This window comes from Fundulus heteroclitus, chromosome 12 (assembly GCF_011125445.2).
Source record: "Fundulus heteroclitus isolate FHET01 chromosome 12, MU-UCD_Fhet_4.1, whole genome shotgun sequence".
NCBI classification, from domain to species: domain Eukaryota; kingdom Metazoa; phylum Chordata; class Actinopteri; order Cyprinodontiformes; family Fundulidae; genus Fundulus; species Fundulus heteroclitus.
Genome location: NC_046372.1, coordinates 13,454,453 through 13,472,452, shown reverse-complemented (window position 1 = coordinate 13,472,452; position 18,000 = coordinate 13,454,453). Strand labels below are relative to the sequence as shown.

The 18,000-nt window shown below is 40.4% G+C and overlaps 1 protein-coding gene across 1 annotated transcript in view; it reads left to right on the top strand.

Moving 5' to 3' along the window:
- Positions 1-18,000, top strand: part of arl15a (ADP-ribosylation factor-like 15a) — a 117,420-nt gene that overhangs the window by 46,106 nt on the left and 53,314 nt on the right. Inside the window, exon 4 of the mRNA XM_012865624.3 lies at positions 10,108-10,316. Coding sequence (XP_012721078.2) covers positions 10,108-10,316 — 209 coding nt within the window. The remainder of the gene's footprint in view (positions 1-10,107; positions 10,317-18,000) is intronic.

Sequence of the window (18,000 nt, the reverse complement as noted above, 5' to 3'; positions counted from 1 at the left end):
CGTCAAGTCTAGACGGGCAATTTCACAGTGTGCATTCGTGTCACGCAGTGACAGCTGATAACGTGGTCCTAATAATCACAACTCACCGCTGTTGTTTTTTAGTGCTGTGGTTGGGAGTTGCGCTCTGGGATTCAAGGAGGCTTGATTTGTTTAAAGAAACCGGACAATATTTGCACCTGGTTGTTTAAGAAAATATTTGTTGGCAGAACAAAATAGCTCCACCGTGTCATTTTAAGCCTCTTTATTTGATTTTTATCCGTGGGTGAACCCGTGCACGTCTGATGTCAGTGAAGAATGCATTCAAGCCTCGTGGAGCATACAGAGTCGGAATATGTTAAGACTTAACTTGCCACTGCAAATCTAACCACAAAGAACTTAGGAAGAGATGGGGAGGATGCAGCGAGATGACAGACAATCCATCAGCTCCCTGTAACTAACAGCAGGCGATGAAAGTATGCGAGCCCATCTTTAAACAAAACCAGGGCAAGGTAATCATCGCGGATCAAATGTGACTCTTTAACACTATCATGTATCCTGACAGTGTGGGCTCATATGCCTAGCAGGGGCAGCTTTTGCAACTGTAAAGTAATTTGTAAATTGCCACATTGGTTTAAGGTCGACGATGGAGTTGCTGTTCTGGATTTCACAGTTCTGAGGAGCTGAACGAAACTGATCTCGGTGTCAGGGCCTCCTTCAAGGATATCGTCTTCTTTGATGTAGCTCACCATGTTGATGCTGACCGAATGGCGGCGAGACCGATACCGCTATTATTACTATTACTATCTTGGGAGGGATTTGTCAAACCGGCGATCGGTGGTCAAGTTGTCTGAATCATCCAGAAACGGCGAACATTCGGTTTTAATGTTGCATTTGCGATGTTTAAAGTCCAAACCGTGGGCGACGTGCCGACATGCTTTTCATTTTCTGCTCACACAGGTTCAACAGGATAAGCGTTAAAAGGAGCTGGGTAAAATGTTATATAAATATCTATAATGTGGTGAAGTATCATTACACTTCCCGCTAGTCACATTGCTTAACTACGAACAGCTGTGCCAGCCGTAAGTTACGGTAGATGTGATGAAAATGGCTCAACTTTGCAGGGAAGGGTTTGAATGACAAACCGCGAATAAACAGCCATATTGTTTGCATAAACAGTTGTTGTCAGTTATGTGCATGGATGAGAAAGACCGACGTACGATCTGAGCCAAGCTTCGCTCAGGAACTGTTTACTTTAAATCAGCTTGACACCAGAATCTCTGGCTGAGGTGGTTTTCTCTTCACTTTACTAGCATACTGTGTGTTTTTCCCCCCCAAAATTCCCACTAATAGTTCCCTGCCTCTCTGCGTTTAATGCATTTCAGCTATCTTGTCTGTTCTTCATTAAACTGGCTGCAGCGTTGAGCTTTCGGAAGGCAGATCATTGAGTTAGTAAACTTGTCGTAACTCTGAAAAATGGCTGCTAATATCCCAACTGGAGTTTGTTATTGGTTTCAAAGTGAACTGAAGTTTTTTGTTTTAAGTTATGGTTTCATTATCTTCCATCAAATGCTTCCTATAGTTTAAATGTCAAAATGTTGCTGCACACTGCTGGTCAGATGTCTGAAGAGAACGACAGCTGCATTTTCTCCCCTCCATTGCAAACAGGATAAATTCTGTTGTTTGAAAATGTTTTTGGTTGTCAACAACACAATCCGGAATGGTGTCAAAGCTAAAGCAGCACCGGCCATCACTCATACTAAGGTAATTAATTTTTCAAGCCACAGTTGGAAAACTACAAGCAGCGTCTGTGTTAAGCAGCGGGCAGCAGGAGCAGATAGCTCGCCTAATTAATCAAGGAAAATCAGTTAGAGCCAGTGCTTCTCTATAAAGAGCAGACTGCAAAAAGATGCACAATTGAGTGCAATAAAACTTGAAAACTACCAGGAAATGTAGAAAGTGTACTTTATATAAAGTATCAATAAATGTACGGTAATCTTTTAGCAGAATTAATGCTTCAGATTAGTCGGGTAATGCCATCACACTGTGATACTTAGACGTTTTATTTTGTAATAACAGCGTAAGAATTTCATACCAGCCCGTGCCTGATCTCAGCAAACAGTGCACACCTGTTCATACCAAATAGACGTAAGATGTAGCATAATGTGAACACTTTGAAACTGTAGCTCATTATTAAGATGATTTGAAGACTCTGTCTTTGTTTTCAAATGTAGATTTCATTACTAGCAGTTTACAGGCTTGTGCCTTTAAATTGGACCCACTGTCTCATATTTGCACACACAAAACCAGTAACTTGATCCCTGAAAAGCTTTTTATATAACAACAGATGCTTTTTGTTTTTCTCCCATTGACTTCATTTGTAGATCTTTTGGCATATTTACTTACTAAAAATTCTGTTAATATTGAACTCATCAGTCGTTGTATGGCTCACTTGTCTGACTAAACTAGTGATCCCGATTTTGATCGATTTGCCACATTTGTAGCAACATTGCAGGATCAGAGTCTAAGAATTTGACTTTGGTGCCACTTTGCTGTCAATGAACACATTTTATATATGAAGAGGTAAAAAGATTTGCTGTTTTTTTTTTTTTTTTTTTTTTTTTTTCCAAGCAGGAAAAGTGTTAATGGTAAATGGCCTGTACTTGTATAGTGCTTTATAAAGTCCTGAGGACCCCAAAGCACTTCATACTACTTTCAGCATTTAATCATACATCCACACATTGACGGCGGTAAGTAGCAATCGCCGCCACTGGGCCCTCTGACCACCGGCAGCAGGTGAAGTGTCTTGCCCAAGGACACAACGACTGAGACGGTCGGAGCGGGCCTCTAACTGGAAATCCACTGGTTACAGGATGAACTCCCTAACTCCTGCACCACTGTTGCCTAAAGTGTAGTAGCCATCCTCCATGCAGCTTTCCAGCAGTGTGCAGCAAGGTGGCTTTTTCACTTATTCTTTCCCAGTGAAGAAAAACAGTCTCAGCTCTCCTTTTTTTTTTCATGCTGTGACTGTGGTTTTCAGACCTGGGAAGGAAAACGTTTAGGAGCCAGCAAGGATAAATTCTGGGCTCCATGAGACACCAGAGTTTAAATTGTAGGAGCACTATAACAGAAACTTTTGGTTTTTAAACCAGTGTTTACTAAGCCTTGTACCAGTAAACGGCCCATGCCTGATGTTATGCAAATAATATTTTAACCAGAAAGGAGCGAAAGTAGGATTAAACCAGCAGTAAACCAAATTGTTTCTTGGTTTGTAAGATTAGAAAAGCTGAATAAGTCACGGAAAGTCTCTTTCCTAAAATAGACAGAGCTAAACAGGTTGGATATTTCAACAAGAGAACACACAGGTAGTATGTCAGTATTAAAAAGAAACAAGGGAGACATCATTGTTTATAAATCTTTAAGAATGCACACAAGGATTAAATCCATTGAGAGATAAAAAAAGGCTAACCAGTGGTTTTTGGCCAACGCCACCCCCCCCCCCCCCCCCCCCCCCTTCTTGCACAGTTACGTAATGAAGCCACAACACATGTTTTATTATATCTAGCTGGAACTAAAAGCTAAGGCTCTCTAGCTGTTACCTGCATTCACAGCTTGTGTTGTTGCTGTTTGCATCCTGATTGTAACCCAGCAGCTTAATGTGCACTGCTTTGCAAAAGTATTTACTCCCCTGGGCATTTTTTTTTCTGTTGCCAAACAAACCTGAAATTAAAATGGATTGTTTGTGAGTTTTAAGTAAGAGAACATGCCCATAACTTTGAAGATGCATTATTTTTCTTTAACTGTCAAACAAACAACAAATAGAGATAAAACAAAACTTCTGCATGCATGACTGTTCACCCCCAAATGAAGTCAGTATTTTGTAGAGCCAACCTTTGCTGCAAATACAGATGCAAGTTGCTTTTGATCAGTCTCTGTGAGCTTCCACATCTTGTCACTAGGAGCTTCCACATCTTGTCAAAATGCACCTTCTTGTTTCTTCACACTGAGTAAAGAAATTTTTCTGGTCACTCTTCCATAGAGTGTACGGCTTATGCGGTCCTATTGACAGATCCCCCAGTCTCTACTGTGGACCTCTACAACTCCGTCAGGGTTACTTTTGGTCTTGGTGCTGCTTCTATCATTGGTGTCCTCCTGACTCGGTCTGTGGGTTCTGGTGAGCAGTCCTCTTTTGGCAGGTTTGTTGCTGTACCATGCGCTTTCCATTTGAAGATGATGGATTTGATAGTTCTCCAGGGGAACTTCAAAGATTTGGATATTTTTTTAGAACACCACCCTGACTTGTACTTCTCAACAACTTTGTCCCTGACTTGTTTGGAGAGCTCTCTGGTCTTCATGGTGATGCTTCTTTGTTAGTCGTACTGCAGCTTCTAGGGCCTTTCAGAAAAGGTCTGTTTATACTGATCATGTGACACTTGGATTGCATACAAGTGGACTTCATTTCTAACCTGACAGAAGCCAGACGTATGTTGCTCCGCCTAGCTCCACTCACATACATCTGGGACATCGCCCATAGAAAGTGATTTCTCCAACCAATTTTATGGTCTGGCCAATCAGGACGCAGGGCTGGAGTTTCATAGATGTGACGTAGTGGAGACGCGACCATGACGTGAGACTGTTTTGATAGCAATGGCGGCTCGTCGAAGAAGCAAGCGTTAACATTGATGCTGCTATTTTTTCCGTGTTGTCCAATCTACCTAATATTGTTTCATTAAAAGAACATCAGAGAACGCCTCTGAAGGCTTTTGTTGGTGGAAACCATGTTTTCGCCCTTCTCCCGACCGGATTTGGCAAGTTTTGTTTTCCGGGGCCCGTCCGCGTCTGCAGCTGACGCGCAGACACAGATGCGCCCCGGAGTGGTTAGCGGTTAGCGGTTAGCACGAACCATGTTAGGGGGCCTTTAGTCCTCAACGTGGTCGGCCCGGAATCGACTCCAACCCGCGGCGCTTTGCCGCCTGTCTTTCCCCCTCTTCCTGTCAGCTCACTGTCAATAAAACGCGTGCCACTAGAGCCGCAAACACATTAAATTTTTATTTATTTTTTTTTCTGCGTCGCTATCATCAGCGTCACGGGTTAGCTTCGGTGTGAGTGGTTGAAATAGCATGTCGATAAAGATGACAGACAAGTGGCTTATCCAATCATATGCAAGAATTTTTGATAAGGCCCAGCCTTCAATAAAGGCAATTCCTATGGCGGTGTCCCAGATGTATGTGAGTGGAGCTAGGCGGAGCGAGTCATGCATCTGGCTTGTGTCAGGTTACTTCATTTCACTAATGATGCAACTTTTGAAGGTAATTGGGTGCAGCAGAAGTTTTTAGGGGATTCAAAGCAACAACAATGGATATATATATATATATATATATATATATATATATATATATATATATATATATATATATATATATATATATATATATATATATAATATGCCAATTTCCAATTTTTCTCTTTTAAAATATTTGTGTCATTTCACTTCACCAACTTAGACTATTTTTGTGCACATCAGTCATAAATTTAAAATATAAAATGTTTAAATTGCAGGTTGGAATATAACAAAATAGATAAAAAGCCAGAGGAGGGGAAAACTTTTCCAAGGCACTGTATCAAGTCAAGACAAGTACGAAGGCTGTTGAAAACCACTCATAGGAACCTTCACATACCAGAACATTTCACCTCATGCCGTGTAGTTCTTTCATGTGCTGATGATTGCAAGGAAGTTCACGTTTCCCCTATTTGTTCATGTAATTCTTCCAACGTAGTTCGTGTCTCAGTTAATTTATCACAGGGGAGCCACTCATTATTTAATCTCTGCTGTCACGGGGCGAATGAGATGATACGGCTTTCATTTCATGCTTCACTTCTTCGAAAAGCCAATAAGAAACATCTCGTTTTCACCTCTCCTGTAGCCTTTCTGGCATTTTGAGATCATTTGAAAAAGACCTCGACTTCAAATGTAATTGCAAGCAGTAATCTTGTTTCTATTGCTGCGAGAAAAATGGAAATTACCCAAAAGATAAAAAAAAATCCTACTCATGATGTGCTTATTTGATCAAAAGGATGCTGTGGCATGACATCATGCTCAGAAATCCCTCTTGTCAGACCAATAGGTGGCAGAAGCTGCCAACAAGACCCAGAGGCTTGACAGGCATTCCACCATTTCCAGGCAAAGACGAAACTTCCTAGACAATCTCTCAAGTGCCACTTTGTCTGATAGCTTTTCACTCCAGTGAGAGGTGTGAGTGGATTGACTGGGGGAGGAAGCGAGGAAGGGAGGGGCAGAGCATGAAGGGAAGGGAGGTAAATGTCAGTGAGAGGACTGCGTGATGTTTAAACATTTGACAGCCTCGCAGCTCGTCATTTCTTGGCAGTTTGAATACTATGAGCAACTGAAACACAAAACAACAGTTCACAAGATTGAAAAGGAAGTAACCTCCGCGAACGGAGGAGGACCGTTTTGTCCTAATATGGTGCATTCCTTTGATAAGGAACCTACTTGCGCGTGCTATGCGATAGGACCTTTTTGTGGGTAATTTCTAAGACAGCGGATAGTGCATTTGGAAGCTGTCATAAAGAGAAAAAAAAACATCTTGTTATGGGAAAAGGAATGATCTGAGTTTAATAAACGGAGCAGAAAATGATTAACCATCCAAAGGTGTACGTAGTTGGGGTACACCATACTGTGTCTGCTTTGGATTGTCACAAGTTTTTTCATTTTGCTTTGAAAGCTGATAGAAATGTGCGTAGGATCAGCACCTGGCTTTGGTTACTCTCAACAGATTGGAGAGGAAACATCTCCCAGTGCTCTGGGGATGATTGCCGCTAAGGATATGACTGTGCAGGACATGGTTTATATTAGTTTGACTGGAATCTGAAAAGGGTGATATCTATCAACACCCAGTCAATGCTATTTTCTCATCTTCTTAAGTTGATTGCAATAAAATTTAGAATATTGTTCAAAAAAGGAATATAACAGGAACTTGAGTTTGAGGTTTTGTAACCTGAGAACACAATTCCAACTGTGAGGTACAGGAGTGGCAGCATCATGTTGTGGGGTGTTGAGCTGCAAGAGAAACTGGTGCCCTTTAACAGAATATATGACATCATAAAGAACCTTCCTATCAGGACTTCTATTGAAATATTTGTTTTTTTTTATTTCAAAGAGATTTGATTGTGCTGCCCAAGGAAAAATAAATGTATTTAAATAAAGCTGTACAACATCACAGTCATTATTGCAAGTCTGATGTATGCAATAACACGCTCTCAAGGCATTGACCACGGGTAACAATACTTGTGCATTTCACTGTCTAAGCACTGACTGATATGAGTGATTCCTGGTTACATCCTAATTTGGATTAAAGAACGTGCACTGGATTGCTAACACACTGAAACTACAGGTTTAACCTGTCAGAAGAAGTCAGTTACACAGTTATCTTAATTGTGAGTAGCTCTCGATGTTTCCTATTAGGAATACAAGTTTCTAAAACAAACCCATAAGAGGGTGATACATGTTCAATAACGCAGATTCCTTCGAAAAGGGAGTCAATTATCTAAAGCTTTTCCTCTATAGGAAGCAGTTTTTAATTTTGAAATGAATGTGTGCTGCAACAAGCAATAATAATGAATCCACTGTTAATACAGTTAATTATCAGTGCTTGTTGTTTTTTCCCTGTAACTGTAAATGGTGTTATGGTTTAAGAGTATTTTAGACGAAATAGTGACTGGAGTGAAAATACCACAAATACATACTATTTGAGACTATTGCCCTTTTAAGACCATATTTGCCCAACAAACACACATCAAATGACCCACACTTATGGATGAAATTGCACTTTCGCAATACAGCTCAATCCTCATAGATCTTGAGCCACGTGTGCTTACAGAGCATGGCGTTGAGATTACAGAACCAAGGGGGTGTGGTTAACAACTTGAAGCCTTAACCTGAGCAATAAGATACATCCTGGGGATTTTCCCAAACCTGTAGGAGCTCTGTGTCCTTATGTAGCCTGTCCAAATGCATTCAGTGCTTTATTTGCAATAAAAACTGTGTACCATCCTTAATATGTTATCATCTGCATCAGATCCTTTCTGATCTACGTTTTTAATCAGCTTAGTCGGACACTGGATGATCAAACGGTGGCTGTCCTGTACTCGCCGCAGACTCTGCTGTTATTTATAAGGAGTTTATTGCTCCCTCCAAAAGTAGATAATGGGTGTACTATTGGTAGGTTGGCTTTAATGGCCTATTCCTAGATGTCTCGGGACCTTCCAACTGAGACTAACGAATTTTGGTCACGTCATCCTTAGCAGACGGACAGTATGCGGATGAGAAAAGTGTAATGAAGACTGTTTATTTTAACTGATCATGTTACTGTTATTAAAAGCCATCCATCTAAATTATGTCACGCAGAAAACTAGCTTTTGCGAATAAAAAACCTGATGTAGTACAAAAAAATTTTTTCAGTTTATTTTATTTTTACATTATAGTGTTATATTTTTGGGATATACCTGAACTGCGTCCTTTTTTTTTTAACAATATCAAAACATTTTTCCTGTATAATTTTTACTAGACCTAAAATGATCCCACATTTTTACGTGCAGGAAATCGGTTTTGGAAAAGTATAAACTCTCAATCTAGCAATAAACAGTAGACAAACTGCCAAAAGAGACCAATAAATACAATGTGTTCTTGGCTGGTTCTTTGCTGACTTTTAAAGATATAAAGAACAAATAATATAATTGGCAGTTTCCCAATGACAAAGACAGTAGCACCGATGGAACAAAGGAAGTCTTCTTGTGACGTTAACAAACCAAAGCAAGCCAAGTTCTGTTGTCAATGACTTTAAATACAGGCACCTTTTACATAAGCATTTTTCCCCTAAAGGAAAGCATGACAAGCAAGATAAAAACCATTTTGCTACCTTGATGGAAGGTCGTGTTAAAGATCTCAGAGGACTTGCCACAGTTCTTCTGTGGATTTAGACTGTCTCAGTTGCTTCTGTCTCCTTTTATAATCCCAGATTGACTCCATGATGTTGAGAGCGGGGCTCGGTGGGGGCCGTGCCATCTGTTGCAGGACATCTTGTTCTTCTGGTCCTATATAGCTCTGCTTTTTTGCAAACTCAAAAATCAGTTTGGTGTTTTATTGGATGCCAAGTGAACATTTTTATTCATCAACAATAAAACTCAACAGGAAATGGATCAAATTTGATGTAGCTGAACATGTAGTGCTTACAAAAGCGTTCATGTCCTTTTGAGCTTTTTATCCGCTCTTTGTTTCGCTGATTTCAGTTTACTACGTTTGGAACCGGGAAGTCAAAAGAAAAACTTTAAATGTGTAGAAACCTGAAAAGGGGGACACGCGTTTTGTAGTCAGCCCCTTGCATTCTGATGCCCCTAAAACAGGGAAATCATTTGACCTCAGATGTCACCTAATTAATTGAGTCGTCCCTGTGTATAATTCAATCTCTGTGTTAATCCAGCTGTTATGCGAGAGCCTCGGAGGTTTGTTAAAGAACATTAGTGAACAAACAGCGACATGAAGATCAAGGGACACAGCAGACAGGTCTCGGAGAAAGTACTGTAGAAGTTTAAAGCAGGATTATGTCATATATACAATGTCCCAAGCTTCAAAGTGCTCACTTAGCGCTGTTTGGTTCTTAATCCTAAAATGGAAAAATAAAAAAATGTGACGCAGCTGCAAACCTCCCAACACATGAGTGACACGCAAAAGCAAAAAGAACACAAAGACAAAAAAAACCCTCACAGGCACACAGCCATTTTTTTTTTTTATCTTCAGTCAATTCCGTGCAGTAATCTGATCTTCTGGAATAATGGTGCTTTTGCTTTTTTTAAACCTTTATAGTAGATATATATTTCTAATATGCATTCAAAGATTGAAGTTTTAGGTTCTGACTGACAATCGGAGGTGAAGATGTCTGAGATGTTAATCTGTTAGCATCCTTTGCTTGTAGAAGCATTAAAGGCTTTAAAGATGACCTAACGATTTGGAGAAGTTAAGAGCTCGTCTCTATTGCCAGAACTAGTGATACTTTGAGCAGCTGGGATCCCATGTTAGTAAACAGGCCGATTCACGAGTCCCTAATGTGTCAACAGGAGCTGACAACATCAAGAAATATTGGAGTCGTTACTACCAGGGGTCACAGGGTGTAATCTTCGTACTGGATAGCGCATCATCAGACGAGGACCTTGAGGCGGCGCGGAACGAGCTCCACTCGGCTCTGCAGCACCCTCAGCTCTGCACGCTGCCCTTCCTCATCCTTGCCAATCACCAGGACAAGCCTGCAGCGAGAGCGCCGAATCAGGTAAACCCCGGGCTGTTCGCCGTCTCTGCTGCCAGTTCCCTTCTGTGCATCAACTCCACTTCGTCTCTTACGCACAGATTCTGCCCCTTCCACACATGTGTTTGACATCATCCCAGAGTAAACATCAGAGTTGTGCATTATTGGTGCACAACTTAACTTTACATAACTTGGCACAGAACAATCTATTTGAAGCGGGTTTTTTTTTTTTTTTTTTTTTTGGTGAAAAGATGATTATATGTTGTCTGCTGTTCTAAGCTGCTACACAAAACCTTTGTGGACTCTCCTAAGGTATGTTGGTTCCCTGTTCCAAGAACCTCTTTACAATTACCTGTAGATGGATAAAATCCTGTCTACGCATTAAGTCTGGCCTTAGGCAGATTTTGTCCCTTGAAAGCGATGCAGACAACTGAGATGTGTGCCAAGCTACAGTTTAAGAGGAAAACCATAACGTCTTAGATGTTTAATTCCCACTTTACTCTCTTGTTGCTGTGCCAACTGGTGACTCTACTGGGTCATTGGTGTGAATGTACACAGATGTTTTTCTGATGGGAAGGATTATGAACCAAAGCATAAAGGTGCAATATTTCCTGCTCACACTGAGGCTCTGTCCTTTTGAAGGCACAGACAAGAAGTTAACAAGAAATACAAACTTTATTATGCTTGTTTTTCACAATTTTACAAACAGATTTTTTGAAAATATGGTGCTTTTGGGTGTCGCTCCTTTTTTTTTTTATTTTTTTTTTTTTTGACAAACGACGGTCCTAGCTCTGCAACTGTTCAGTTCTGCTTCAGACACGGTTAAGAGACATTTTCCTATTAAAACGTCTATCCGCAGATTACAAACCCACATTTCACTCCTTTCCTTTACTCTAAAGCCCTACTCTTAAGCTTTGTCAATCCACTCTGGGAGTTTCCAGATCCTTTTTGGGATGTTTACTAGGGAGATGTGGTAGCATTATCTCGCCCTTCAAAGGGAGTTTTTTTCTTTGTAAGGGAACTCTTGGGAATGAGCTGCACTTGCAGGTAGACTAATAAATAAGTGTTTTATTTTAAAAGCTTAAAACCTTTGTGCAGTTTTAAGTGTTCACTTTGCCTAAATAGCTAAACTAAATGGGCATCTCTCTCTTGAAATATATTTTTTGTCAACAGTTTATGTATTTTCTGGTTAATTATATGCATGGAAAATAAGGGGAAAACTTATTTCCAACGAATCCACAGTGTAATATCTGGTTGAATGTGTTGTGTTTCACATTACTCTCATTCTTCCGTATAAGGAATTAGCTACTTAGGTGAACAAACAGCATCATGGATACAAAGGTGCGCACCAGAGAGGTCAGGCATGAAATTATGCAAAGGTTTAAACTAATTAATCAATCAATCAATCAATCAATCAATCAATAAATACATTTTTATTTATAGAATGCTTTGCACACCCAAAGTGACAGACATGTCCATAAAATATAAACATAAAAAATGTAATCAAATCCAACATCTACTGTAAAACTAATGACTATAAAGTAGTTAGTACAATAAAACTAAAACTAGCCAGATACTTCTGCTCAACCGCAGTTAAAAGCCAAGTCAAAAGATGCATGTTTAAAAGAGATTTAAAATCATTCAAGGTATCGGCCATCCTTACATTGAGTGAAAGATCATTCCAAAGTTTGGGAGATTGTCAAAGTTCTGTCTCCTCAGCTCACAAGACGGGTCCGATAGGGCCATGAAAAAGCAGCAGGTTATCTGAGCTCACAGTTCTACTGGGATCATGCTTGTGTAAGAGCTGCGATAAGTCAGGAGGCGTCTGATCGATCAAACTTTGAAAAACCAAGCTGCAGACGGCGTAGAATAAAGTTGCTCCTCCCAGTTTATAGAGAGTTGCAGTAGTCTAGTCCACAAGTAACAAAAGGGTGAATCACCCTTTCAGGGAGACCATGAGTCCCTGTTTATCTAATTTAAAAACCATTGTCAAGAAAACCCCCAAGATTCCTGACAGCAGTACCAGTAAAAGCATTTAATGGACCAATTGCACTGCTACACTTCAGCTTTCCCCAAAAACCTATCACCTCTTTATTCAAGTAAAGGAAGTTAAGAACCATCCAAGCTTAAAGCGGACATAGTCTTTAATCTCTGTTAGACGCACATCCTCGAATACTTCTGTAGCTGTAATTGCAGCCAAAGGTGGTTCTTCAAGTTGTCAATTCAGGAAAATTGATGCCACACTTTGGGAAACCTTTAATCAATTCCTTTCACGGCACAATCGTGCCAACTTTGCGTCAACCTGTCACATACAATTCTAATAAACACCCGGAAGGATTTTTCTGCTTTTAATGTGACAAAATGTGAAAAAGTCCAAGAGTAAGGCATTATTTGTTTTTGTTTTTCAGTTCTCCTTTCCATTTTCCCATCAAGCTCCACCGATAACTCCCTTTCAGAGGGGGCCTTTTGTTGTTGGATGTTATGGCTAGCGTTCCCTGAGCAGTTGCTCACACATGTGTCTGGAACCTCACTTTCTTGCACACTCACAAACTCCCCCCACACGAGCCCAACTGCACACAGGCATCATCTGCAGGCCTATTGAATGTTTCAGATAGATTGCTCTGAAGGATGCCTAGAGAGAAGGCCATCTGTATTCCCCAGCCTGGACCACCAGTGTAGCTGCTTTACAGTAATGTGAAATCTGCAATGGGAAACGAGAGAGAACTTCTACACCAGATTCTGTTGTGACTCAAAACTCTTAATACCCCCTGGTATAGTTTATATTAGTTTAAGTAATTATTATGGACAGGATGTTCTTGAACAAAAGCCCCAACAGTTATGGAAACCCCCTAATCTTGTCGCAATATTTCAAAAAGCAGCTGCCTGCTTTAAGCTCACCGACACTAGGCTTTTGTTGTCCGACATTAATGTTGTCAAATAATTCTGTCTGAGCTCCCCACATCAACCCACTGGTCTTACCATGATGTTTCCTCTGACATACTCCATTGCATCAGTCTTAGGAAGGATTGACTTCGCAGAATGGCTTGCAAACACCGCTGACGTGTGCGTCTACATATGCTTGATGGATTGGTAATTAGGCTTGTAATTCATGACATCAACGCATGGTGAAAAAAAAAAAATGTTTATGTTGAAGGTTGAGTCACGCTTATTTTAACACAGTCTTCATCTTTCATGATGGATGCTACTACTGAGACCACGTCCTACTAGAATTAAAAGTAAATGATCCACTACAGGATGTTTAACGGTTGCCAGTCACGCACGTCCAACGATCACACCAAGTGCAAGGCTGTGTCTCCGTCATGATGTCACATATGGGCCACGAGGATAGCACCTACAGCCGTAACCCAAGCATTATGTGAAAGGAAGGATGGTACGAATGTCGTTATTACACCTTTTGTGCCTCTGTAAACACTTTATCTTCTGACTCATGGCTTGTCAGAGAAAGAACCTCATGTTCAGTGAGTCATGGATGATTTATTTTCTTATATAAATAAAAAAATGACCAACTGTAAAAGATAGCATTGTCTCCAATTCGGTTTCTTTTCATTTAGTAGCTTCAGTGCAGTATAGTACGTAGAAAACAATAAAGCAAGAGCTTCGTTTTTGTCCTGTGTTGTCTTCAAAATAACAAGTTAGGGAAATTGGGATTACTGGGAAAACTACAGGTAAGGGTTAGTGCAAATGGTTTTTATAGTGCTGTGAAGAAGTATCTCCCCTTTTACTTTGGTCATATCATCAAACGAGTCTTTATGTAAAAGATAATCTGTATAAATACAAAAGGCTGTTTTTTTTTTTTATTATGATTTCCTTTTCTTGAACCTAAATCAACCCTATTTGAAAATATTTTTAAACAGTTTAAATTTTTTTCACTACCCAGACCCCCAGGGCTAACTACTGCCAGACCTGTAGAATCAGGAAATCACTTAGGTAGGGACTGTCTTACAACACGAAGTAGGCTAAAATAAATCAGAAAATCAAGACATCAGTGCTAGATCTTAAAGCAATTCATGAACACGCAAGAGCACCTATCAGAAATCTAAGGCTTTAGGACTCTAGTGAACCACATTGAGATCCATTATCCATAAATGAAACAGTGGAGATCCTTCCAACAGGGAAGGCCTACCACTGTTACTCCATAAGATAACATAAGCGGCTCACCCAGGAGGTCACACAAGAATAAAGAATAACATCTAAAGCACCGCTGACCTCTATCAAGGTTCAAGTTCACGATTCAGCATTAAGAAATAGACTGTGTGGGAAAAAATGCATCCGTGGGAGAAGTGCAAGCCACTGCACATCCAAGTAGAATTTTTACTAAATTTCTAGTTGACCAATGAAACAGAAGTCAAACTTTTTGGAAGGTGTGGGTCCTGTTGCATAGGCTTAAAACCATCACAGGGTTTCAGTTAAAAGCCTAATTTTGATGTAAAACGTTGGAGTGGTAGTATGATGGTTTGAGGTGGCTTAAAGACCTGGACAATGTGCCTAATAGATGGAATCATGTCTCTTCCTGTCTGCCATAAAGCCCTGAAGTACAACATCCTGTCTTCAGTTTGTGACCTTAAGTTCAAGAACTCTTGGACATTGACCACCAGCTTACTTAGCAGGACAATGATCCACAGCACAACAGCAATTTCACCCGAGAATGGCTTTAAAATCCAGCAAAAGTAAGGTTTTGCAGTGGCCTAGTCAAATTCTGGACTAAAATGCAATTGAGATGCTTTGGCTAGATGTTAAACAGCCCATTGATGCTTGGAAAGTCTCCAATACTGTTGGATTAAAATAATTCTTCAAAGAGGTGGTAGCCAGATTACTTTGGATAGCATTTCTCAGGTTATCTTTGTTTGATCCTAAATTTCTTCGATGATCTGAAACATATAAACGTGAAAACAAATCTACTTCTTGCACCTTTGCAAATGTTGTAATTTTTGAACGCTGATTGCAGGAGTAAGAGTCAGATTCCTGGTTTTGTTCCAGGGTTAAGGCATGGGTGTCAAACTCTACTTTTAGATATGTCTCTGGTCCAACATACTGGAACAAAATGTCTGCGTTACCTTCTCACCGTGTTCTACAGAGTGCTGATAATCACCTAGTTATGTGATTCAGGTCAAGTAGAGCCCAAAAACTCGAATGAGAGGCTGCAACCAGCCGTTTTACAGATTCATGCAGAATCTCTTTACTGTTAAAGAAATCTGGATTTAGGTTTGGTTGAGTTACAAGTGAACATGTACAATCACTTAAATTCTTACATGACATGGAAATGTTTGGAGCCGCTGTCTGCGTCGTTGAATCTCTGAATGATATTTTGATTGCATCGTGAAACTGCTTGACAGAGGAGGGGTGGGGGTTTGCATGTCACCGACACGGACGTGATTTTTGCAGACACCTCTTCGTCGTCCAGCTCTGCAGATTTGCAGAAACAGCAGCTGCTTCACAGGTTCTTGTTTCTTGTTTCTTTGCGAATGTTTGACAAGCACCACCCAAGGAAACAAGGTCACATTTTAGCCGGTCTGAATTCTTTTGGCAGCTCTTTTGGCGATGACACGGCTCACAAATGACGCAACCCGCGCTGACCCTCCCCTCATAGCAACAACTCTGTTGATAGAACAAGGCGGCTTATTTCCCCCCCGAGCACGCACACTCGGTCGGTTTTCCTGGTGCTGTTTACCGTATCTGTTTGTGACTTTGGGGGTGTTTCTGGCACTCGCGTAGACCTGTTGCTGGGAGAGGGTGGCGGCGAGGGTGATGGTAACGGGCCTGTTAGGGCCTCACTGTGCTGGAGCAAGTGTTTTTTAGGAGGCAGCGTTTGGTCTGCAGGAGGCAGAAGAAAATGTGGGACCAAAATTCCTTGTTGACATCAATCTCCTGCCGTTGGGGGGCCCAAGGAAGCTGGGGAGAAGTAGAGGGGAGGTCACCCTGTTGATATAACACCTCAACAAAGCAGGTCTGTTTGTGTGGCGGGGGCCTAATGGACTGCACGCATGAGGGGCTCTCGTTTTTAGAAAAAATCCTATCGGAGTTAGAGGTCTTTTCGATTCTGTCGGGATTTGTGTTATCTGAAGAGGAGATGGAAGACAGAATGAAAGTGATGATGCACACCACGCCGGGTGGAAAAACAATGAACTGAGTCACGTTGTTAAATGTGGGAGTCACAGAAACCCACGGTACACAAGAAAAAAAAAATAAAAATGGTCAAGCTGTAACTTCTAACCTCGAAAGCTACAAGAACAGCTCCACTCCTGGATTGAAGACAGAGACACTGAAACGTCGTCATCTAGATGATTTGATGCATGTTTTTTTTCCATTTCCCTCTTTTTTTTTTCTTTTTTTTTTACACATTTAATCTCTTTCTCTCTCTCTCTGCCTCACAAACACACATATGCACACCAAAAGCAAGTCAGTCCAGTCCTTAACCGTCCCTTCATGCTTTCTGTGATTGTAAGGGAAGCGGTGCCTGGTAGAAATTGGAGCACATCTGTTTTGAGTGTACCAAAACTAAATCTGATGTTACTTATTCATCGTGACACTGTTACTTCACACTGACGAGCAGTGAGTCAAAAGACTTTATTCTGTACAAATGTGGGACATTTTTTTAATCGAATTAAGTCAATTACAGTAGCTTTGTGCTAATCATATAGTTTTTCAAACATCATTCCATCTATTTGCTTCGTGTAAAAAATAAAAAATAATCTTTTATGGTTTTTTACTTTCTGTACTAATCACTTGTTTTGGCCCCCTCAAAAGCAAGAAGGGCACAAATTGACATTAAGGTAGGCACATGCTGGCACGTCGGTGCTGATATCGTTTGTTTCATATTTGCTATGTTTTCTGCCTTCAGCTGATCCTGTGATTGAATTTCCTGACTGGGTAAATATTTTCCTTTTGGCTGCTGCTTAAGTCTGTTGAGAGAAGTCACAAATCCAGTCGTAAGCACATTCTACCATTTGTTTTTCAAGGTCTGCATCAGAAAATCCTCCTGTGGATTTGGAGCAAAGGCTCTGAGACATTCAGTTCTGATCGAAAAACACTTTCCCCATAAATGTTTTCTTTACGTTTCTATGTGCATTTTCTGCCTCCTTGAATGTTTGATTGTTTTTTTTTTTTTGGCATGATGCCTTTTGAAAGTTTATGAAATCAGTGCAGCTTCGGATCAATGAATGGAGTAAAGGGCCAAACTAATGGTGCACGGAGTAGAAAGCATTACCGTGGCTGCATCTATGATCTGTGTTGTCACACATGCATATTGCGACTGTATGAATGTGACACACACATGGTGAAACGGTGACAGACAGCGGGGGAAAAGCATTACACATGTCCTGAAATGCCATCTGATGAGTGGTGAAGTGGGATTTTGCATCTGTATTGACCAGATTAAGTCGTCATTGGCTTGTTGCTGTGCTGCAGAGCATCTAATCCTTCCTTTTAAGACTTAGCTTTATTCCCTTTTAAAGATTAATTATTCTTAATATTTCCTTTTTTTTCTCCTCTGTTTCATTTAAGCGGAAACACTATTAGCATTTTTTGTAATATTTAGGTATATTTATAGTATTTTAGATTAATAGCAACTCGCAGTTTTGACTGAAAGGCTAGTTACTTCAGATATTTTTATTTGCTATTCAGATATTTTCTGAATAGATATTTTTATCTATTGAGATATTTTTCTTCTTTTTCCATATATGCTTACATT